This window comes from Nicotiana tabacum, chromosome 4, assembly GCF_000715075.1.
Source record: "Nicotiana tabacum cultivar K326 chromosome 4, ASM71507v2, whole genome shotgun sequence".
NCBI lineage: Eukaryota > Viridiplantae > Streptophyta > Magnoliopsida > Solanales > Solanaceae > Nicotiana > Nicotiana tabacum.
The window spans coordinates 1,684,482-1,709,415 of NC_134083.1; the positions used below are offsets into that span (position 1 = coordinate 1,684,482).

The following is a 24,934-nucleotide window of genomic DNA, read 5'->3' on the forward strand; positions in this document are numbered from 1 at the left end:
TCTATGTGACCTTGGGATTCGAACATGCAGGCAGTTTCAGATGCAAGATGCTACCTTAGATACAATTTCTAAGTGACTACATATTTGCCTACTAATTACGTGTTGCAAACGATTAAACCTATAGATATGTTATCTAGGTGATTTACGCAATAGTTGGCAGTGATAACCACAAAAGATATTCAGAATTACTTAGTTTGATCCTATAGGCATTCTTTCTAATAGTGGCAACGAAACAATGTTGGAAGTTCAACATTAGCACTTGAAAGAAACGAGCAGGATAATAATTAAGACTGGTTTTAGACCCTATAGGCAGGATTTCTATAGTCATAATTAAGACTGATTTTAGATCCTATTGGCATGGTATCTAAATTGCAGATTAGGTATATCCATTAAAAACAACGAATTTCTAGATAATCTGGAAAAGTATAACATTTTACATAGAGTAAAATCTTCATGTTGCTGGCTAGAAAACAATCAGTGAAGTTGGGTTTGATCTCTGGCCTAGGTGCGTTAAGAGCACTAATTATTAGGTGATTATGCAAAGCAATTGAGATGTCTTTTTATGACGTTACCTCTATTTGCAACATTCCATGTGAGATGCCATCTTTACTTCTCCACATCCTTCAAATGGTGAACTTGCATATTTATCTTACAGTAGCTGCATAACTCAATAACGGGTCCTTTGATTCACGTCTAAATCTAGTGAATAAAAATAAAGATTTTTATGCATGGAATGCCTACTCTAAGAACATTTTGTCTTTAGATACTTTTTTCTTGGAATTGCTAGTATACCTTTTCCTATGTTACATTTTACTACGCATAAAATAATACATGGATTCTCACATAAGTTATACCAGTATCATTAGTCAAGAGTTTAATGCCAGAAATCAATCGTTGTAGTAGTTATGTTGAGCCTTAAACTGGAAATCAGACATTGTATTAGTTATGCAAAGATTACATTTGTAATGCAAGAGTTTATGTTGCAAACAAACATTATACTAAACAACAACAACAACAACAACATAAATCGTGTAATCCACAAGTGGGATCTAGGGAGGGTAGTGTAGAGAGGCTATTTCCGATAGACCCTCGGCTCAAGGAAAGCATAATCACAGTAGTTATGAAAAAGAAATAAGGAAGTGGAGAAGCCATAAAAAATAGTGCAGTAACAACATCAAGATAATAAGATAACCGAAGCAAAAGAAACATGTAGTAATAGATATTAAGAATAAGAAAATACGAGAATAACATTAATACATACTGGTATGGAAAAGAAATACGCTCAACTACTTACTAACCTTCTACCCTAATTCTCGACCTTCACCCCTCCTATCAAGGGTTATGTGCTCGGTAAGCTCAAGATATGCTATGTCCTGTCTGATCACCTCTCCCCAATACTTTTTCTGTCTACCTCTACCTCTCCTTATACCCACCATTGCAGACCTCTCACACCTTCTCCCTGGGGCATCTGTGCATCTCTTTTTCGCATACCCAAACCATCTCAGGCCTTCTTTCTCGCTTGTTGTCTGCCACGGAGGCCACTCTACCTTGTCCCGAATATCTTCATTCCTAATCATATCTCTCCTAGCATGCCCACACATCCATCTTAGCATCCTCATTTCTGCTACTTTTATCTATCTTCTGGACATGAGAGTTCTTGACCGGCCAACACTTCGCCCCAATACAACATAGTTGGTCTAACAACTACTCTGTAGAACTTGCTTTTTAAGTCTTGGTTGCACACTCTTATCACATAAAACACCGGCTGCGAGTCTCAATTTCATCCATCCTGCTCCAATATGATGTGTGAAAGCATCATCGATCTCCCCATTACCTTGGGTTATCGACCCAAGATACTTGAAATTTTCCTTCTTGGGATGACAAGTATATCATGCCCCACTTTCACGTCAGCCTCATATGTTACATCAAGGAACTTGCACTCCAAGTATTCAGTTTTAATCCTGCTCAACCTGAAACCATTAGACTCCAGGGTTTGTCTCCAAACATCCAGCCTATCGTTAACTCCGCACCGCTACTCGTCAATCAGTACTATATCATCCGCAAATAACATGCACCATGGCACCCCCCTAGATGTGTCGCGTTAATTCATCCATCACCAATGTAAATAAAAATGGGCTAAGAGTTGATCCCGAGTGGAACCCCATCATGACTGGGAAGTGTCCGAGTCTCCTCCCACCATCCATACATGGGCCTTGGCTGCATCATACATGTCCTTAATCACCCTAGTGTATGCTACATGTATATCTCCATGAAACCTCTTTTGGGACTTTGTTGTGTACTTTTTCTAGGCCACCAAACACCATATGTACGTCCCTTTTTCTCTCCTTATACTGCTCCACCAATCTACTAACTAGATGAATGGCTTCAATAGTCGAACACCCCGGCATGAATCCTAACTAGTTCTCGAAAATAGACACAATCCTCCTCACCCTCTTCTCCACCACCCTCTCCCAAACTTTTATAGTGTAGCTTAGCAGTTTGATACCCCTATAGTTGTTGCGATATTGAATATCACCCTTGTTCTTGTATAGCAGAATTATTGTACTCTACCTCTATCCATCAGGAATTTTTGTTGTCCTAAAAATAAAAATTAAACAACCAGTTAGCCACACTAAACCTGCCTTGCCCGCACTCTTCCAAATTTCCATCGGGATCTCGTCTGGCCCTATCGCTCTTCTCCTACTCATCTTACGCATAGCCTCCTCAACCTCCTCACTTTTATACACCTATCGTACCCAAAATCAGGATGACTCTCGGATGCTCCAAATCACCCAGCATAATATTTCTGTCCCCTCTTCATTCAAGAGTTTATGGAAGTATGTTTGCCATCTATGTCTAATGTGTGCCTTTTCCACCAATATGTTGCCATCCTCGTCGTTGATGCACTTCACCAGGTCTAGGTCTCTCGCCGTCGTCTCTCTCGCCTTGGCTAGACTGTACAACTTTTTATCCCCGCCTTTGTCTTCAAGTTCTTCCTACTATTGTTCAAACGCTACCGTTTTCGTCGATATGACCGCTAACTTCACCTCCTTCTTCGCCGTCTTATACCTCTCCCTATTCGTCCTCTTGTCCTCCTCATTTTTGCTTTCCACTAACTTTGCATAAGCAACCTTCTTGGCTTCCACTTTCCGCTTTACCTCCCCATTCCACCACCAATCACCTCGATATCCACCAAAGTTACCCCTCGAGACCCTCAACACCTCTCCTCTCTAGCTACTTCCCTAATGCAACCAGCCGTCCTATCCCACATATTAGTTACATGTAATTTCATGCCAGGAATGTTATAATTTTTGATGCTGGTTGGTAACCTTCTGCAATCCCCCCTCCTCTATCAGGGTTTACCGGCTATTCGCAGCTCGTATAGGCAGAGTTCATTAAGAGTGTGTATTCGGTATTTAATATAAGTCTATAGTTGTCCCCTTTTCCTTACCGGGTGTTCTTTTCCTTGGACGGAGTGATAAAAGACAGTAGTTTTATTCCAGCATGTACTAGGTTTTGTTAGATGTATATCTTTTTCCGCATGGCAGGCATATCTATGCGGGTTTATACAAATGAAAGAACATAATGTGTTTAATATTTTTATTAGTTTTTTTCTTCATCCTTTTATATCCTTTTGTGGGCATGCAATGTTTTGACTTTTGAGTATGCTGATGAGGGCTATTGTGGTTTACCTTTTAACTTAAAACTTGACGTACTGTAGTTCAAAGTCTTTGAATTTTGAAACTGTACTGAAATTAATGTGTGTTTCCCTACCATTGAACAGGAGAATGTAGATGGCGCTGCTGCTGAAGATGCTTCGGATGAGGGTGACAATGCAGCTGCAGATGAAACTGCATCATTCATTGCAACTTTATTGCAGTTGTACAGAGATGCTTTAGCAAATAATGACGATTCAAAAGTTGCAGAGATAGAAATTTCCCTCAAGTCCATAGAAGAAGAGAAAATTGAACTTCAGAGAAAAGTAGCCTCATTGACCGAAGAACTGTCAAGTGAGAGGGACCGGGTTCTTAGAATCAACGCTGACTTCGACAATTTCCGTAAGAGAACAGAGAGAGAAAGACTTTCTCTTGTGAAGAATGCACAAGGGGAAGTTGTCGAGAAACTTCTATCTATTCTGGACAATTTTGAGAGGGCGAAAATGCAAATCAAGGTGGCAACAGAGGGAGAAGAGAAAATTAATAATAGTTATCAGAGCATTTCTAAAAAATTTGGGGAAATCCTTGGATCTCTTGGTGTTGAGACTGTGGTGACAGTTGGGAAGCCATTCGACCCATTGGTAAGTTTCTGAAACCCGTGTTTCTAATTACAAGTACAGATATATTCCCACATACATACACATGCTTGAATATTGTAAAGTTGTAAATTAACAAGATCCTATACAGCCTAATGCATGTGCACATTGAGATATTGGTCATTTAATATCCTATAGGCATGGTTTCTAACGGGTAAAAGCAGAACACATTTGAGCAAAGTAGAGAACCTATAGGTAGGATTTCTAACGCATAATAACTGAACACGTTTGAGAATAATAACACATTTGAGCAAAGTAGAGCACCTATAGGCAGGATCTCTACACATTTCACTACAAGTATTAAGATAAACCCCCTTTTCTCAGTTTTACTAATACCCCTAATTGTTATTACAACATTATTATAGACCCAATGAATGGCATAAATTATAGAATAAAATAACTATAGTGAGCCTACAGCAGGCCCAAAGATATACCCAGCCAGGCCAGGCCTTCATTCCCATGGTTCACAACAGCCCAGAAATTACATCTTCATTGACATAAGGCAGCCAGAAACCAATTGATTCATCCAGTAGGTAGAAAATAGAGTTGAGCAAATAGAACCAAGACCCTAGTGTGTCAGAGTTCCCAAGGGCTTTAAGAACCCAGGGCAGTGCTCACACTAGGGAGGTTGATAGGGGAAATTCAGAGAAAGACTAAGAATCAAATCCTAGTGTGTCAGAGTTCTCAAGGGTCTCAATTGGACTCCGAGCAGTGCTCACACTAGGGAGGTTGATAGGGAAATTCAGAAAAAGACTAAGGACCAAATCCTAGTGTGTCAGAGTTCACAAGGGTCTCAATTGGACCCCGTGCAGTGCTTATACTAGGGAGGTCAAATGGTAGAACCTAAGTAGCCTTGGCTTTCAGCCGGCTAAGAATAAGAACTCAAAAGAGACCAGGCGGTAAGGGAATAGACTAAGGTTAAGGGACAACATTGAGAGATACAAGCAGATTCAAGTTGAGCACATAGAACAGGTAGTAGAACATGCTTAGGTTTTGAGAACAGACTTAACAAAGTTTCAGAAAAATAAGTTCAACACATAATGCATATACTAACAAGACAAGTTTGCAAGATTGATGTACACAGACTTATAGTAAGAAAAAGGTTCAGATTATGCTAAGTATAGATGCTAGTGTCCCAAGAAGGGATCATATCAATTGGCAACAGAACTTAACAGAATGAGAACAAATTAAGGCAACTATTGGGAAGTCAAGATATGGTAGAAGCATACAGGATCAAACATGCTACATGTCATCACAACAAATTCAGAAACAGACTTATGCTAGACACTTAGTAAATACATTCATGCTTAGTCATCTAATTCATAAAAGGGGATATGAAAGCATGTTCAAGTAACTGGGTTAATAGCAAATTTAAACACTAAAGAGATAGCTAAAGTGCAAAGGTTCTAAACATCAGTAACACATAGGCTAGGCAGACTTAAAAAGAAATTAATTAGCTCAAATCAGGTCTAAGCATGTCTCAAACTACAAACATAATGGAATTAAGATTAGAAAGGCCTAAAATTGAAGTAAGTCAGTCAGAATTGCACACGAGAACAGCCCAGAAACGCATTGACCCACAATCTTCAGAAGTGAAAACATATGCTGATGACAGGTAAATAGGAATGAAATGATAAAGGTTTGGTAACTCACCAGTTAGGCGAAGAACAAGAAAGAACGGAAGTCCACAGTGTTACGAATATCAACAAAGAGCAAGAACCTAGAATTTCTTGCCTTTGCTTTTAGCCGGCCAGGAACCAGAATATAGAGTAAGAGTATTAGAGAACAAAGAACACGCAGCTTTAATTTCTTTTTAGTATTTCTTAATGATTCCTCTCCTCCCAAAGGGGAATATGGAGGGGTTTATATAGCAGTAGAAACCGAACACCCAAACAAGAAAAATCATCAATCAAATACTAGAAAGGAAAGAACATCACATGCAATCGAAATCAGTAAGGAAAAGAGAGAAATTTCAAAAACCTAGTTTTAGGGAAAGTACAAAAATCGGCAGAATCTAAAAATAAAAAATCAAACGTTGCACAAAATAAGATGAATATAGACAGAAACATCGCTTAAAATCAAAGAATCAAACCAATTTTGGTTCGATATAAAGAGATCAGAAACCCTAATTTTTAGGGTAAGTAAGAATCAACAGAGATACACGGAGATTCATACCCATAATAGAACAAGAATGAACATAGACGGAATAGTACAAAGGTTAAGAAGTTGAACCAACTTTGGTTCTATTCTGATGAGATACGCTTTCCATGTTTAGGCAAGTGGTATAGAGAAGGATCCGGTACCAGGGAAGAGTCGTATATGGCAAGAAATGGCCGTATAATCCCATGTCTGGTCGGATTAAGAGAGGGATTTGGGGGAGAAGATGGCTAGGGGGAGGGGTGAGAGAGTTCAAAGGCGGCGGGTGGTGAAAGTGATTTAAGGTTAGGGGAGTGTTTGGGTAATTAAAAGGGAAGGGGTAATATGAGTCGTTGATCTCAGAGATCAACGGCCACGATTGGCTGGGAGTTTTGGGTCGGGTTAGGGGTTATTTGGTTTGGGCTTAAATGTTATTGGGCTGGGACTGGGTGGTCTAGGTCCGAAAATAGGTAAGGTTTGGGCCAAATTTTAAATACCCAATGTTTAATAAATAAATAATTTATAAAAATAATTAATAAATACCAAAAATATAATTTATGCACTAAAGTGATTAAAAATAACTATTTAACATTATAAAAATATAAAAAGTCATTTTCTGCATAAATAATGTAATTATATATGCATGTGGGCTATTATTGCAAAATATGCAATTTAGCCTTAAAAATACAAATGTAGTTATAAGAAATGCACTGAAAAATATTTAAAACCTTATGCTGGTATAAATGATAAGTTTAGATGATTAAATCATCATAAAATAATTTGGAGGATAATTATTGGATATTTTTACAATAAAAATGCAGAAATAAATTGGTTTAAAGTCTTTAAAAATCATGAAAAATTATGAAAAATACTTGTGTATGCTTATAAATCTAATGATGATGGATATGCACTATTTTGAAAGTGTATATATATGTATTTAAAATATGAGAGAAAAATTGGGTATCAACATGGGGCAAAGTTATGCTGCCCCTTCTGAAGATCCACAAAGGAGGAGGAACGTTACTCTTTCGGTCTCTATCGGATGCAACTTGCTATCCCGGCCGGTGGAGCTTGATAATTATCTGAAGCTTTTGGCTTCAGAAAAAGACTAGGAAAAGATTCAGGCACTCTCGGGAGAGTGCTTGTTGAATAATGTCATGCACAACGCCGCAATGGTACGTTCTTTTCTTCCTTCATTACTTCTTCTACTTTTGTATGAATGTATTCTAAGTTTTACTTCTTTTTGTTTTATAGGCCAACTTTCTTGCTTCTGAGGGCCTTCAAAGGTTGATTCGTGAAAAGGAAGAACTTACTTCCGAACGGAATCAACTTTTGGGGGAACGAGACCAAATTGTTCTCCGCCCCTCGGAACTGGAAAGCAAAGCTACTGAGGCCGTTGTTTTGGAGGCTTGCTTACAGCAAAGCGAGCAAGAAGTGGTAACCCTTAGCTAAGAAATTGGCCCGCTGAGGGTTAGATTTGATGAGGCTAAGGCCAAATGGGCTAAAGTCCAGGACGTCGTTCTTGCTGCAACCAAGCGCGAGGCTGCTACTGCCGAAAAAGTAACTAACTTAGAAGCAGCCTTGAACTCCAAAATCGAAGAGCTTGCTGCTGTGGGGGAGAAACACGCCCAGCTAGAAGAGAAGTACAAGAAAACTATCAAGCATAATAGGCTCTTTAGTTCAACTGTCCGCGACCTTGACGTCAACCTCAAATCTGCTAGGTCAGCTTAGGAAAGCCTTTCTACCGAGGTTACCCGACTCAAAGAAGAACTTAAGTGCCGAGCGTCTTCCCTCTTTGTTGAAAAAACTTACGCCATGTACATCATGAGGAGAAAAACCTTGGAGGAGGCCAAAGCTGGTATCATCGACTTTGATGCCGAAATTTCTAAGGCCCGAGAGCTCGAGTTAGCTGCTAAAAATGGACTCCCGGCATAGTCTGATGTTCCTGGTTCTTCTGGTTCCAGTTCAGAATTAACGAAAACTGAAAAGGGATCGGAAGGTGACGATACTGAAGACCAAACCGGGGAGGCGCTAAAGTTTGAATGCGAACACTTCTCTTCCTCCTGGTTCCGGAGGCGCTGAAGTGTATCTTTTATTTTCCTTTTCCCATTTTAAACTTTTACCGTTTGGCATGTTCTTGTAAATAAAGACATATTTTTGCTTTAGTATCGTTTAAGTCTTACTTTCGTTTGAATATCCATGCAAGTCTTTAATCTTTGCATTTGCTCAAGAATTCAGCGCACGTTTTCCTGTTCGTGCTATACTATGTGTGGTCTCAAATGTGTTTTCCTCGAAGCACTTTGTTTCGAGCATTATCCCTTTTATGTGAGGGTTTCTATAAGTATTTGCGCAAGTTTACTTTTTGTATTCTTTTCATATGTGGCTTCGGGTGTATTTTCCCCCGAAGGCATTTTTGATTCCGGGCATAGATTCTTCCGGAACCAACCCTTTAACGTGAGAGTTTTTATAAAAGAGGGCCCTCTTATGTTTACGGTGATCTTGAAGAGTACGTCTCCTGTTCATTACGGCACTAACATTTAAAGTACTTGTTTAACTTTCAAATGACAAAGTTTATATATCGTTCAGACAAGAAACAAGATAAAAATAAAAGGATTTCATTTTATTCCTTCTATTTTCAAAAAATACATAAGCATTTGCTATGCTGAAAAGAAATTACCATTACTTATGGCTATCTTGTACAACTTATTTCTACGGGGCTGACTGCACAGTCTCCGATCCCGATCATGCGTTTAGTTTTTGAATTTACGTTCCCTGATTGACGTGGCAGTCATTGTTGCAGTATCCTCATATCATTCCCCTAGTGTTCGAATGCGAAGAATGCAAATTGGAACACTGGAAGTCTTGTATCTTCGGAAATTCCACTAATGAATTGCTAGATAATCCTCAACTTGGTAACACAATTTTACTTCCCCTCTGAAATTTATGCTATCGAGCGAAGGAATATCTAACAACCCTCTAGTGGTTTGTGCTTGTGAACGGTTGGGTAACCTTTGTTCTGTAGCAAAATTAACTTCCCAGTGGGAATTTGCTATCGAACCAAAGATTATCTAACCGTCCCCAAGTGTAAGCTTGCTTGTTTTCCTTGCTATCAAAGGTCTTATTGTTGTTGTCTTTGTAGTATGCTTTCTGTTGCTGCCTCGTTAAAAAGCTTGCCAGAAAAACCCAATTTGGACAAAAACTGAATGAAGGGAAAAAGAGTTTAGCACATACTTTCCGCTTGAATAATGTTCATCAACAATAATATCTTTTGAGGCGTGCCACGTTCCAGTTGCTAGGAAACTTGTCTCCATTCTGGTTCTCCAACTCGTATGATCATTTCCCAGTGATAGCTTAAATCCAGTAGGGACCTTCCCACGTTAGACCTAGCTTCCCCACGTTGAGCTCTCGGGTGTTTTAGGTTACTTTCCTCAGAACCAAGTCTCCTACTTTGAGATAACGGAAGTTGGCTCTTCGGTTATAATATTGCTCCATTCTCTGCTTTTTAGCTACCATTCTTACATGCGCCAAGTCCCTACATTCCTCGAGCAGTTCCGAGTTGATTAACATCGACTCGTTATTCGATTCTTCATCTGCCAGAAAATATCTCAAATAGGTTCACCTACTTCCACCGGGATTAGGGCTTCAGCACCGTACACAAAGGAAAAAGGAGTTTCTCCTGTACTTGATTTGGCCATTATTCGGTAGGCCCATAGGACTACGGGCAATTCTTTGGGCCAATTGCCTTTTGCCGCTTCCAACCTTTTCTTGAGGTTTTGAATAATCACTTTGTTTGTTGACTCCGCTTGGCCGTTTGCGCTCGGATGATAAGGGGAAAATGTGATCCTCTTTATCTTCAAATCTTCGAGGAACTTTGTAACTTTTGCACTGATAAACCGTGTTATGGTTTCCCACAGGAAATCAACCACTTCACGTTCTCCAATCTTCTGATAAGGACCTGCCTCCACCCATTTAGAAAAATAGTTAGTCAAAATTAAAAGAAACCTTACATGTTTGGGAGCCGGTGTCAGCGGTCCGACAATGTCCATCCCCCATTTAATAAACGACCATGGGGATAGAACCGAATGTAAGGGTTCTGTCGGTTGGTGTACTAGTGGTGCGTAGCATTGGCACTTATCTCATTTTGGTCCGAAGTTTTTGGTGTCTTGTTCCATGCGGGGCCAGTAATATCCTGCTTGTACCAACTTCAGCACCAAAGAATATGCGCTCGAGTGATTGCCGCATATCCCTTCGTGGACTTCCCTCATGACATAATTAGCTTCTGACGCTCCTAAGCATCGGGCCAGCGGGCCTTGGAAGGATTTTCTATACAATTGGCCTCTCTTGAAGCTATATCGTGCAGCTTTGGCGCGTAACGCCCGTGATGCTTTAGGGTCTTCAGGCAACTTCCCGTGCTCGAGATAGTTGATTATTTCATTTCTCCGGTCCCAGACCAGACTTGTCGAATTTACCTCATAGTAACCATCCGTATCCAGGACTGAGCTCATCAATTGTACTATCGTCCCGGATTTCGATCCTTTTATTTTCGTCGATGATCCTAAGTTTGCTAATGCATCCGCTTCTGCGTTATCCTCCCTCGGAATGAGAGTGATTGACCACTCCCGGAATCGCACCAAAAGAGCCTGGACCTTTACCACGTATTGTTGCATACGTTCTTCATTGGTATCAAAGATCACGTAAACCTGATTTACCACCAGCTGTGAGTCACATTTAATTTCGATAACCTTAGAATCATGTCCCCGGGCCAATTCGAGCCCTGCAATCAAAGCTTCTTACTCTGCTTCATTGTTAGTTAAAGGATTCATTCTGATGGCTTGCCTTAGGGTTTCCCCCGAAGTCATGATTAAGACTATTCCGATTCCAGACCTCTTTACATTGGAAGTTACATCCGTAAATAAGGTCCAGACCCCCGATGTCGATTCTGACACCATTACTGCCTCCTTGGTTGCCAGAGGCAGCAGTCTCAGACTGAAATCGGCCACGAAGTCAGCCAAGACTTGTGACTTAATTGTTGTCCTTGGTTTGTATTCTATGTCGAACTCACTCATTTCGTCGACCCATTTGGCCAATCTGCCCGAGAGCTCGGGTTTATGGAGGATGTTCAGTAAAAGGGAAAGTAGTCACCACATCTATCGGGTGACATTGGAAATAGGGCCTCAGCTTCTGAGCGGCAACTACGAGAGCTAAGGCCAATTTTTCCAAATATGGGTAGCAAGTTTCTGTTCCCGTTAAAATTTTGCTAACGTAATAAATGGAAAATTGCGTACCTTCGTCCTCCTAGACTAAAACCGCACTTACCGCAACTTCTGAAACCGCGAGGTAGACTAGCAAAGTTTCATCATCTTTTATTTTTGAGAGCAATGGAGGGCTCGATAAGTACTTCTTCAGATCCTCAGAGCCTGCTGGCACTCCAGTGTCCATTCGAAATTATTCTTCTTTCTGAGCAGTGTGAAGAAGCGATGACATTTTTCCTATGACCAAGAAATGAACTTGCTCAAAGCCGCTAATCTTTCTGTGAGCCTTTGGACTTTCTTTACGTTCGACAATTGATCCGGGATGTCCTCTATGGCCTTGATTTTGTCGGGGTTTATCTCAGTTCCACTTTGTGAGACCAGAAATCCCAGAAACTTACTGGAACTTACCTCGAACACGCACTTCTCAGGATTAAGTTTCATGTTATGCTTCCTCAGGATGTCTAATGTTTCTTGCAAATACTTAAGATGGTCAGATGCATTCAAAGACTTAACGAGCATATCGTCTATATAAACTTCCATAGTCTTTCCTATTTTCTTTCCGAACATCTTATTTACGAGCCGTTGATAAGTGGCTCCGACGTTTTTCAACCCGAAGGGCATTACATTGTAACAATATGTACCAAAATTCGTTATAAACAAAGTTTTTTCCTGATCTTCCGGGTCTATATTGATTTGGTTGTACCCGGAATAAGCATCGAGGAAACTCATCAACTCATGCCCGACCATGGCATCAATCATTTGATCGATATTTAGCAGTGGGAACGAGTCTTTCAGGCACACCCTATTAAGGTCTTTATAGTCTACACATGCGAAATTTATTGTTCTTCTTAGGAACTACTACTACATTGGCTAGCCAGTCCGGATATCTTACCTCTCGGAACGAACCGATTTTAAGTAAGCAGGTTACATCTTTTTTGGCGAATTTATTCCTGGCCTCGGCAATAGGGCATTTCTTCTGCCTTACCGGAGGTACGTTGGGATCCAAACTCAGCTTAAGCACGGCTATATCCGTCGGGATACCTGTCATATCCTCGTGCGACCATGCAAAACAATCAGCATTAAATTTAAGGAATTCAATAAAACCAAAACTAAGCATCAGGTGCAGTCCTATCCCCAAATGCAATTTTCTCTCTAGGAATTCCTCGAACAATGCAACTTGCTCCAGATCCTCCGTCGTGGACTTTGTTGCGTCCTTCTCTTCTGGAACTTAGAAATATCTTGGCACCTGATATTGTTCTGACGACTCTTCTTTCGGGCTAACTCCTTCTATCTCGGGAGTAGGTGCCGGTTCCTATAATTGCTATGCCGTGCGTTCTTTCCCTTTGCTACTTGAAACTGAGATTGTATTCATCTCCCTTGCTGTCGGTTGATCACCTCTTATCTATTTGATTCCTTCGGGTATTGAAAACTTCAGCAATTGGTGATATGTTGAGGGTACAACTTTCATATCGTGTAACCATGGCCTTCCCAGGATGATGTTATATCTCATGTCACCATCTACTACTTCAAATAGAGTTGTTTTCATTACCCTTCAGCGTTTGTGAGCAACAAAATCTCTCCCCAGGTCGTCACGCTCGCAAGGTTGAATCCAGCAAGGAGCTTTGTTGCCGGAATAATGCTTCCAGTGAGTCTAACTTGCTCCAATACTCTCTATTATATGATATTAGTCGAACTTCCTGGATCTACCAGAACATGTTTAATTTTAAAATCTAAAATATTTAAGGAAATTACCAGTGCGTCGTTGTGTGGTAAGAGCAATCCGTCTGCGTCCTCCTCCGTAAAAGTGATATCGTCTTCGTGGAGTATTTTACTATGAGTTATTGATACTTTCATCTTCTTTGCTGCCGAAAAGGTGACCCCGTTAATCTCATTCCCCCCCAAAGATCATATTGATCGTTTGGCATGGAGGTTCTTCTCCTGCTTTCGGAAGTTCCGCATTGTCTCTGTTACGACCATAATTGTTCTTAGCTCGGTCACTCAAGAATTCTCTGAGGTGACCGTTCTTCAATAGTGTTGCCACCAGCTCTCGGAGGTGTCGGCAGTCCCCTGTCCGGTGACCGTTCGTACCATGGTACTCGCACCATAAGTTGGGATCTCTCTGGCTGGAATCAGATCTCATAGGTCTCGAGAATCGTGCATCTTTAATGTTTCTCATGGCTGACACTAGCTCCACTATACTAACGTTGAAGTTATATTCCGATAACTTGGGGTAAGAAGGATACCGAGACCCCGACGTCTCCTTGTCCTGGAGTAATCTATTGTTACGACCACAATCGGTCCCTCTATCAGCGATGAACTTGTTTTCTGCCCGGAAGTTTCTGCCACGGCCTTCAGTCCGCTCGTAGGGCAAAAACCGGCCTCTCGAAGTTCGTCAGTCCGCATCGTAGTCATCCTTTGATTTTTTCTCTGCTCTTCTCCCGTCCTTTGGCCGATGATGTGGAACCGACCTGGTTATCTTCGATCCTTATCTTTGACTCGTACCGGTTATTGACATCTGCCCAAGTTGTTGCTTGGAACTCAAGCAGGCTCTCCTTCAGCTTTCGGAAGGCGTTTGAGCTTCTCGGGTTCAATCCTTTGGTGAATGCTTTAGGTGCCCATTCATCCGGGAAAGTCGGGAGCAACATTCTTTCTTTCTGGAATCGGGTAACGAACTCTCTTAATAATTCGGATTCTCTCTGTGCGATCCTGAATATGCCGGCCTTCCAAGATTGTACTTTTCTGGCCCCGACATGAGCCTTGATGAAAGAATCCGCGAGCATCTCAAAGGAATCTTTGGTATGCTCGGGTAATAATAAATACCATGTTAGGGCTCCCCTCATGAGAGTTTCTCCAAATTTCTTTAGCAGCACATATTCAATTATGTGAGGAGCTAGATTATTTCCTTTTACCGCCATAATGTAGGTGGTAATATGCTCATGTGGGTCTGAAGTCCCGCCATACTTTGGTATTTCAGGCATTCTGAACCACTTCGGGATTAGTTCTGGTGTCGCGCTCGACTTGTAGGGCAATTGAGTATACTTCTTTGAGTCTGAGCCTTTTAATAATGGCGGCGCGCCCGGGATTTGGTCCATGCGGGCATTTACTTCCCTCATAAATCGTAAAAGTTCATTCTTGAATGGGTCGCTCTCGTTGTTGAGACCGGATCTGCTCCCCCCAGCCCCGTCAGATCCAACTTCTCCCCTGGGAGTGTTGTTGTTGACTCTCTGCATCATTTGGTTTGCGGGAACACCGGGAAGAATTGGATCTCGTCTGTTTGTATTATCTGAAGCCCCCGATAGTGCCTGCTTTAGTTCTGTCATAACCTGGTCCTGCCGCGTGAGATGGCCTAGAATGATTGCCTGTTGCTCTCGCAGGATCCTTACAGCATCCACGACATACTCCTCATCAGCATCATCGGGAGTTGTCTCTCGAACTTGTCGAGAGTTCTACCTGTCATGCATCGGCATGGCGTCATTTCCCTCATTGCGGGTGTCACTAATTGAATCCTCAAAATGAGGTTGATCCCCTCAAATTTCAGGGTTGTGCGTGTTGTTAACGGTGTTATCTGCCATTTTTATGAATTTTTCTAAGACAAAATAATCAAATCACGTTAGTAAAAAAGGCAAGGATCAATTTAATTGCACGGCTGTCTAGGCCCCACGATGGGCGACAAACTGTTTACCCGTAAAACGGTACAGTTGAATTTATACGTGATTTCTAGACAAATGAACTAATTTGATCCTGAAATAATGCAATAATTGAAGAAATGTACAACACTTAGCCTTGAAAAATAGATGAAACAACAGAGATGACAGTTTCGGGAATAAGATTTCCGGGCATAGCAATGATGAGATCAAAAAGCAAGAAAGTAAGATTGTATTAAGCTTTGTATAGAATGTAATATATGTTTAGCCAGAAAATTTGTGTCCTTTACAATGATAACTGAGCTCACTATTTATAACTATGTCTAGGGAAGAAGGTTCGATAATCGTGCCCTCCTTTAATGTCAATTATGAGGGCCATTGATGAAGACGTAACGGTAAACATAAATGCTAAATTCTCTGTAACGGACCGTCGTTCTTAATGCTGCAGAATATACCCTATTAAATGCTACCGGGCGTAGAGTATTTAATACACCTTTATGAACGTTATCCTTTCCGGTGACAAGCGGAATTGCTGTGTTCGGTCTTCGGCTATCCCCGTCTTGGGCTTCATATGTCCTCTCTTTAGACGACCACGTGTCATATCATATTTCACCCTATACAATAGCCGCTGTAAAAATAATAGCCGAAAAAATCTATAAAATTTGTATATTTTTTGTGTATATATACGTTCTGTAATAGTTTGTGACACGGGCTAAAAGTGATAATACCCCTTTATCTTTAACTAAAAATCTTTTATTACCCCAAAAAAAAAAAAGAGTGTTATTTTAAACATCAATTGAAACTCAATACACTAAGTTTCATTTTAAATAGTATCTTATTCTGAAACGTCAATCAAAAGATCAGACAGTGGCGTGCAACCTTTTTTGAAAAAGAAGTTAAAAATACTAAAAGTACATTTTTATGTGTGTGCGAAAAGAATTAAGAGTATCATAAATGTAGTGTCTTTTATGGTTGTCTTATTACCAGGGTTAAGATTCAACGTAGCAATGGTGCCATTTGGTTTTGGAGATATGGCTATTTGGAGGCTCGAATTATTTACCCTAGAGGTCAGTGAGCAAGCAGCTTTATAAAAGGGAATTTGAAAAGCGAAAAGAAATCGAACTAGTATTAAATAAGATTCAGTTGCAGGTAAGAAAAATTGACCTTTTACCTTCTGTATAGAAGAAAAATCTTGTGATGGTACTACTGCCTTGTATCCGTAAGAAATCTATCAGCATTATTCACCTATAAATTTTCTCTTATTTTTTTCAGTTTTCTTGCTTTGGGTTTGGGGGGTCTCTCTTTTTCTAGCTTGTCAGATAGACCTCAGATGGATTATTTTGTCTACTTGTCTAATTTGGAAATTATGCAGACCAAGAATCTTAAAAGCCTTTGTCACAGCTAAGGCATTTTTGTTACTAATACTTCAGATGTTATAAAATTTCGAATTTCCTATGTAATTTTTATTTTATTTTAATTGGTGTCCTGTTATGGTCAGTGCTTGATTACGTCAATGTTTAATGCGTGCAAGTCTCTTTGGGAAACTAAAGTATTTATTTTTACCATAAGAAGAGAAACTAACAATCTAAAATCAAAGTGTTGCTTTCAAATTCATCATTGAAGATACAATTATTGCACCAATATTAGCAGCTTATAATGAGAAGCTATGCACGAAAACCCAGAGTTTCTGTAGCAGTTGAACGTGGTCCAACTTATGAATGTAGTAAATTTAATGAATTTAATTTGTTGACAGTGTAAGCAATATTTACATTATTAGTGCTATTTCACATGTTATAGTATGTTGCATGTGTATTTTCCATGTTATTAACTGAACTTATTATGACAATTACTTATATTTATCTTTTAGGTAATCTAAAACTGATAGTATAAATATTCGTTTATATTATAGCAAATTAAATCAAAATTAATAACAAGCAGACAAGCAACCAACATCCTATATTTCGTTTTCTAATACTACATCGAAACTGGTAGTTTGGACAGATTTCCACAGTCTGATCGCTGGAACCTTAGTTGACAGCTACATTATTATAATTCTATAATCTCGGAAAACTGTGGTCCATTCAGGTCAAAGGACCTTTAAGTTTTGCAATATATCTAGCAAATAAAAAATTGGTTCTTGTTGCTTCCAAACTTTGATGTGTAGACACGTTAGATAATCAAGATTAAACACCTTAGTTTTAAGATAGCTTCAATTGTAAAAGTTGCCTAAAGGGTGGAGAAAGACCTTACTTTAAGATATATTCAAATCTGTAATTGTTACCAAGATTTTCACCACATTCTACAATGCAACGAGTATTCATCACAACTAAGGAGCGTAGATGGATGAAATTCTTTCACCCTTAAACAAACAAACTTCTCGAGTTCAAACTTTAGGAGCATTGCCCCTTTAATTTATCCCACGCGATGCAAAATTAACTTGGTTGGAAGGGATGAGTTCCGAATACTGAATGGTGTTGAATATCGAAATTCCATCATCATGCCAATTAAACCATTTTAACAGTACTGATCTGTGCTAATTGTGGAGTTGCCCTAATGGTATACTAGCTTCTTTTATCAGTTAGAAGACATGTTTTGCCCGTAAAAATATTGATCTCATTTAGCTTCTCTGAAGAATCACTGAATTTTACATGCTTAACTCATAGGAATACATGAGAGTCAATCTCTTTGAACTTTCCTGCCCGATTAGAATTAAATATGATGGTTACGACATGGCAAACAACCACACGAAGTTTGAGCAGATAAATGTGAGCTTTGCCTTGTCAACATCATCTTCCGTGCTTGGTCAGCTACCTTTTCTATTTGTTCCTTGTGTTGAATCTGAGCTGTAGTTCTCCATTCTTCAGCTTTTCGATGAACAACCGCCATCCTTTTCATTAATTTCTCTTCCAGATTTGATCTCATCCTCTGGATTTTCACCTGAAGTGGAACCAAATGCTACGTTAGAACACAAATAGCCAGCCAGATTTAATGTTTACTTTTTCTAGCCGGTATACATAGATTATACGCGGTTATACATAAATTATAAACCCGCCAGCTATTTTTAGTTTAAGAGATTAGTTGACCGGCATTTTTTAGGGAATCAAGAAGGTAAAGGGGGAACACAGGCCAATATTTGAATTTAGAACTAGTAACAGTACAATGAACGAGGAATATTTAATTACTTTATCAAGCATGAAATCCTAAAGCTCGAGGTAACACCACAAAATCTTATCTTCACATGGGTTTGCAACTTCCAGAACCAAGTTGTCATGCATGAAGATATAAATAAATGTGTTAATGCTGACTAATCTGCTATTCTATTCCTTCTTGCATGTGAAAAGATTAAAATTATAAGCAGTGCATAGGGCAAAGAGGAGAAAACACTCAATACGATATATGTTGAACCACGAAGCAAGAGTAAGTGGCTCGATGTGTATGAAGACAACACGAGACTGATAAATTCTTCCCAGCTCGTCAACATTGCACAGCTACTCTTTGGGAACTGTATTTAGTTATATTCTTCTATTTGAAGCCCAAGAAGAGGCCTAGTAAACTTTCAGACCGGCAAGCTTTTTGAAGAAGAGGTGCATATTTAGGCAAATTCCACATCAAAAAAAGAGAGAAGTAAAGTGCTATATAAGATTGAGTACAAGTTCATGTGGTATGTGCGAGTCTCGAGTCGACGTGGAGTAGCATAAGGAATACATTCGTGAGGTGTGTTAGGCCAAAACAGACAGTATATACTATGAATTTTGGGTTGTGACAAATTGTAGGATAAGAAAGAATTTCAAATGAACAATAATCAATCAGACCAGTACAACTTCATATTTTCCACCTCTAGTTAATCTTGTATGGCTATAAAAACTTAATATACTCAAACAATGTCTATATTGGAGCAAAGCAAAGGTAATGAAAGCAGCTCTAGCATTGAAATTCTATGGCATTGCCCAAAAGTTAAAGAAGAGTAAGATATAAATTAATACCTCAAGTTTTTTTGATTGAGCTTCTGCTTTTGCATTTTGGAGGTTTATCCAGGCCTGAATTTTTGCTTCTTCTCTTTGATACCTGCAACTCAAATAAAATTTATAACTTGTACACTCTTAAGTACAAATTAAAAGAGAAGTTGGCACAGCAAAATTCACTCACCTGAGGCAGCATTTATTCTTCTCTTCTTCTTCCCATGAACGCATTTTGGACTCTGAGACACTCTTTCTGCATTCATTATTTATCTCAAAATGTCTCAAACTCTTCGATATGTCCTCCTCCTCTTCTTCCCTCGAACTCCAGTTAGTCGTAACAGAGTCAAATTGTGTTCCGAACTGCAATTTTGCTAAATGACACTCTTGCAATTGCATAATATCAACTGTGCTATCAGAACCAGAACTTGGTAAAGCCAATGGTCCAGATCTATCGGCAGGGGTATTGTGTCGAGCAGGTGACGGGCTCTTGAATGGAGTGTGACATCTTGAAGTAGTAGAGCTGCCAATTGGAGTCATTTCTGTCCCAATATCTCTGTGTTTAACCTTATTAATTACCTCTGTTGTTGCTTCATTCATAGATTTTCCTGCCCCATTTCCAAACAAAAATCCTTCTTTTGTAGGTTCTAAGTACCTAAATTTGGGATAAATAGATTCCACCTCATTTGTGAACTTATCTGCAATTACAAGACCATTGGATTTTCTTCAACATCCACTGTAATATTCATAAAATTGTTTCCTTTTATCAGTCCTAAATTTTACCAAAATGTAAATCAATGTTCCGTATTACAATTTTGTCCATTATTTCAACTTGAAACAGTGAAATTGAAGTTGAATACTGGTTTGAGGAGTATTTCAAGTGAACATTCGGTTTTCGCTCACAAAATTTCAACATTTTTATCAAGTCAAATTCATGTCCAAACACAATTTTAACTTCTAAAGGCTCTTCAACTTTAACCAAATATTGTCCAAAATGGGGCCATAGTGCAAAATTGGTGTATAGCATGGGATTTAACTAGATTAAGCTTTTAAACGTCTAAATTGATGGTACAAAATTAAAGTTACCACTAATTTTTTCTCAAAAATAATACTAGAAGAAATATAACTACAATGGGTAGTAAAGCGAAAGGTAAAAAGCAGGTTTTTTTACCTTTTAGAAAAACATCTGTTGCAGTAGAAACAGTATTGGAAGCTCCGGCAGAAATATGGTGATGGTTTAAAGGTAAAGAAACCTGAAAATCTGAAGCCACTTTTGAAACCTTTTCATCTATAACTCTGTTTTTTTCTGCAAACACGTCTTCAGCTTCTTTTAGCTTGAACCCATTATTACACTGCTTTGACAATTTTGAAGATTCTAACGTTGGCTTTAAGCCATAATGTTGATGATGAGAAGCAGGGCTTCCATTAACAAGCCATTTCTCTGCATCATCCCATTTTGAAGGAAAATTCTTTCTTGAAAAATTCCCAACACTAAAGCTGAAAATGGGTCGACCCGGTGTTGATGGAGCATCCATATTCCTCCTTGTCACTGAACTTACTCCTCCCTCCTTCCTTAAAACGCCTCTGCTTTCAACTCCATTATTGCTTGCTGTTGGCAATGACTTTACAAAATCAGAAGTCTCCTTTAGATTAAGTTTGCAAAGTGGGTCAGGAAAATTATCCAAGAATGGGTTCCCATTTTTCCCTTCTAATGTTGCTTCCTAGTATTTTTTTTTTAAAAAAAAAACAAGAATCAGCAACAAAAAAAACATATAGATAAAATTATTCAAGAACATAAAAGCAACAGTTTTACCCCTTGAGATGGAAACAGAGATGGAGGTTCACAGTAGTTAAGATCCATAAATGCCAGCTGAAGTATGGACTATATTTTAGCAGTGGAATTTTAGAAAGAAATTTTATATGTTTTTGCCAATATTAAAGATTGGTGTAGAGTAGAAAGATGTGATTGCTAAAGAAAAAAAGTGAGTTTGCTGAAATAGGGAACAGTAATAACTCTTGCCAAAGCTAGAGGAAGCAGATTCAGAAGCACTGTTCAAAATTTGCCATAACATGCAAATGGACTGGCAGGTGAGGACAAACCATATACAATAATACAAATACGATGGGTTCACACTTTCAGCTGCTTCAACTGAAGGGAAAATGAAACAACAGTGTTATAGTCCGAGTTTCTAGTGAGGACAAGGAAGAAAACAAACAAATTGTACTTAAAGAAATAGGAGGTGCTTTGGGAGACGAGAAAAGTTCGTCAAAGTTGCCAAAATGGATGGATTATCAAATCATGCATACTTTATTTAAGGATAAATTATACATAATGGTCATCTAACAGCTTGTTTGAATGGTTGTTAGTTGTTACAGTATTATTTTGTATTGTTATTTTAAATATTATAATTATTCTGATTTTTTTAAATATTTATTATTTCATTCGTTTCAATTTATGTGAATATATTTTTTTAATCCGTGTAAAAAAGAATGACTCATTTCCATATTTAAAAATAATTTATCTTGATGCAATAATTTATAGTCACACAAAATATATGTGTCTCATTTTGTATCACCAGTCAAATAGATTCACATAAATTTAAATGGAGAGAGTATATATATATTATATTATTAAATCTGTGTTTCGTCATGATGAAAAGCTGTAACAGCCAATTTGATATGGTTGCGTCGTTATATTTTATTCGCTTTTGTTCTTAATTATTATCTACCCTTTTCATAATAGTTATACCTCGTACTTTACTTTTTTCTCAAAATTCATGGTGTATGACATTATGAAATAACAAAAAATGACACAATCTATCCAAACATTATATTTATTAAAATAATATAGTATAATACAATATGATACATTATGAAACAATAAACAACAACCATCAAAACAAGCTATGAAAATTTTTGCTCCACCATGGTACTTTAATTAACTATAATAGGTTATTGTTATATTTTCAGGTTATCATGTCTTTATTTTTGGTTTACTTAATCTGATACTATAAAAGTTCATCATGTGAACTTGTTTTTAAGTAAATTTTGATTTAAACTTTATATTTATCTTAAAAATTTATTTAAAATATATAAATAATAATTTAGTACCAATAATTCAAAAGTGTTAAAAATTTTAACAGTATAATTGTTTTTTTTACTGTGAGATCATTTAAAAATAACTACATCCAATAATTTAAAAGAAGTAAAACAATAAAGTAGAAAATAAGACAAATTATATGTTACAACATATTAAAATATATTGATAATATAAAAAACTTTCTATGATGTATACAGAGTTAATTATTTTTTTAATGTGTGAAAAGTTGGGAGGCTTCTTTTAAGGTTATTGATAATGTTATTGAAGCCCGTTTGTAGGGTGGGCTCATGCCCCTAAGAATGAATAATTAAAGGTTAGTAATGAATGCTTTGTAACCCTAGTGCCAAGCAAAACTTTTGTCTGTCTTTGAGGAATGCCTCATTAGGTGTAAATATTAATATTAAGATTAATCCAATTCCACGTGATAATGTTTAGTACGTTCACCTAAATACTAAAACTGCAAGAGTACTGTTTTAGTAACCAAAAGTTGAAGAGAATGTCGGGCTCCCCCTTGGTTCTTGTCACCGCTTTCCAGTTTAGAGGATGAGCTGGCACTCTGTTTCTAGTTACTCTCAAATTATCTTTCTTGATATTAAAAAATAATTATCTCAGATTATTTATTATTTTAGAAGTTTAAGACAAAATTATTTTTTTAATCTTATTTTATCTTTAGTAGTAATTATTGTTGAAGATGAAAATAATACATAATAATAGAATAAGTATTCAATGAATAGAGATTATATCTTAAGACATAAATAAGGATAAATTAATCAAAAAACCTTTAATTAATGTTTCTTAAGGGCCGTGTAAAAGAGAAATATGACAGATAATTTGAGATAAGAGAGTAATTAATTTTGTCTTGAACTTCTAAAATAATAAATAATTTGAGATAATATTAAATCGAATTCAAGATTTTAAGTTTATTGGTTCTGAATTCTTTAAAAAATTATTTATTAAATTTTTAATAAATTATTTTATTTATTAAATAAATGTTTAAACACAAATTCAGGTCTGAATTAAAGCTGCTGATTTTTACCAAATCTGTAAGTTGAATTTAGCTCCGCCTCTACGTCAAGATCAGGTGACTAACTGAAATATTAAATTGAATAATGATTTCAGTGGTAAATACTCAAAGTTACAAATATTGCTTGTGGATTTTTTTAGAGATTAACAAAAGGGAAGTGAACATTTTAGAATATTAAGGTAAGATCAAATCTACTTCAAAGTCTCGTCACGGAGCTATAAACAAAGACTAAAATTAACAAATGAAATGGGATATACTGCTATTTGCTGTCACTTATATATCAAAGATGAAGACATACAATATCACTCTCCTAGATTTATTATTGAAGACTTTAAGTATTTGCTGCAAACCAATAACATTATTATACAAACAAATATATAACTTTTCTATCAAATGAAGGTAATAAACATAAAGGAGATTTAATACCTGGGGAGTAGCATTCAAAAGCAATGAGGTTTTTTTTCTTCTTCTGATTGATCCAAACCATGTAGCTTATGAAAGTTTTTAAGTAATTTATTTAATCTTTCTCAATGTACCAAATGGCTCGTTGAATCAGCGTCTTACTATATCAAATTAAGTGTAAATCTTATTATATTTATGATGTATGTAAGTAAAATCAAATCGTTTTCCTCATTCAATCGAACAACACTTATGAATAATGTAAAGTCGTAATTGGCCTCTGAAAGCACGAGAAGCCAAAAAAGAATAATAATAGAGTTAAATAGTGCATTAGTTCATACTCAATTTTTGCTTTTGACTTCATTTTCTTTTCTGAGAAAATAAATGATGCAAGTAACTACATTGAGATATTAAACAAAATTGAATTTATTTTAAGGGAAACCCGACTATTTACTATTCACCTTGCAATTATCAGTCAGGCACAAGAAAAACCACGAAATAATTATTAAGCTAGTAATTAATTTTTAGTGCTAGTACACGGATAGACATTAGATAAAGTGCATTTCTAATAATGAGGAAACAGTACTAGAAGATGTAGTGTTTTAACATATCGCAAAAAATTGAAACAGATAAAAAAACAAATTAGTGAGAAACTAAATCTTAATCTTGCTTCATTAGGGAATAAACAGCACAAACTAGTCATTGAATGAAAAAGAAAAGAAGAAAAGTTGTCATTTCTCTGAAGTATTTGATTTAGCTCCATACTTGAACATTCTTTAGAATAGAATAGAAGAAAAAGGTACAAATAGTCTTCTTTCTTATTTTAGTTTTCGTGAAAATTGAAACAAACATAGTATACCTTATCACATTGAGAAAATGAGAGACCCACCAACAAATCAATCAAATAGAAATTTTTTTTTTTTAATAACCGTCCAAATGACTCAGTCACCAACATTAATAGTTTGAAGATAATGCTAAAAGGACCCACTCCCCCTTAAACCTATACTTTGATTATGCATTATGACAAGACACCAAATATTAGTTTCCCATAAAACTTATCATCTGCTTTAGCTTATAAATACAAAACAAGCTTTAGCACCAAATCATTGAT

At 37.5% G+C, this 24,934-nt stretch overlaps 1 protein-coding gene across 2 annotated transcripts; it reads right to left on the reverse strand.

Annotated features, from left to right (window-relative positions):
- Positions 1-17,887: 17,887 nt before the first annotated feature.
- Positions 17,888-21,552, reverse strand: LOC107805473 (uncharacterized). Of its 2 annotated transcripts, none has more exons than XM_016629527.2 (5): positions 21,114-21,552; positions 20,472-20,909; positions 19,491-19,998; positions 19,328-19,409; positions 17,888-18,281 (listed from the first exon to the last, which is right to left on the reverse strand). In XM_016629527.2, exons 2-5 carry the CDS (start codon positions 20,833-20,835, stop codon positions 18,054-18,056), a joined length of 1,182 nt encoding a protein of 393 aa, XP_016485013.1. In that variant the 5' UTR covers positions 20,836-20,909; positions 21,114-21,552; the 3' UTR covers positions 17,888-18,053. The 2 variants fall into 2 exon arrangements, with proteins under 2 accessions (XP_016485013.1, XP_016485012.1); XM_016629526.2 differs by having other exon boundaries at positions 20,472-21,021.
- Positions 21,553-24,934: the final 3,382 nt, after the last annotated feature.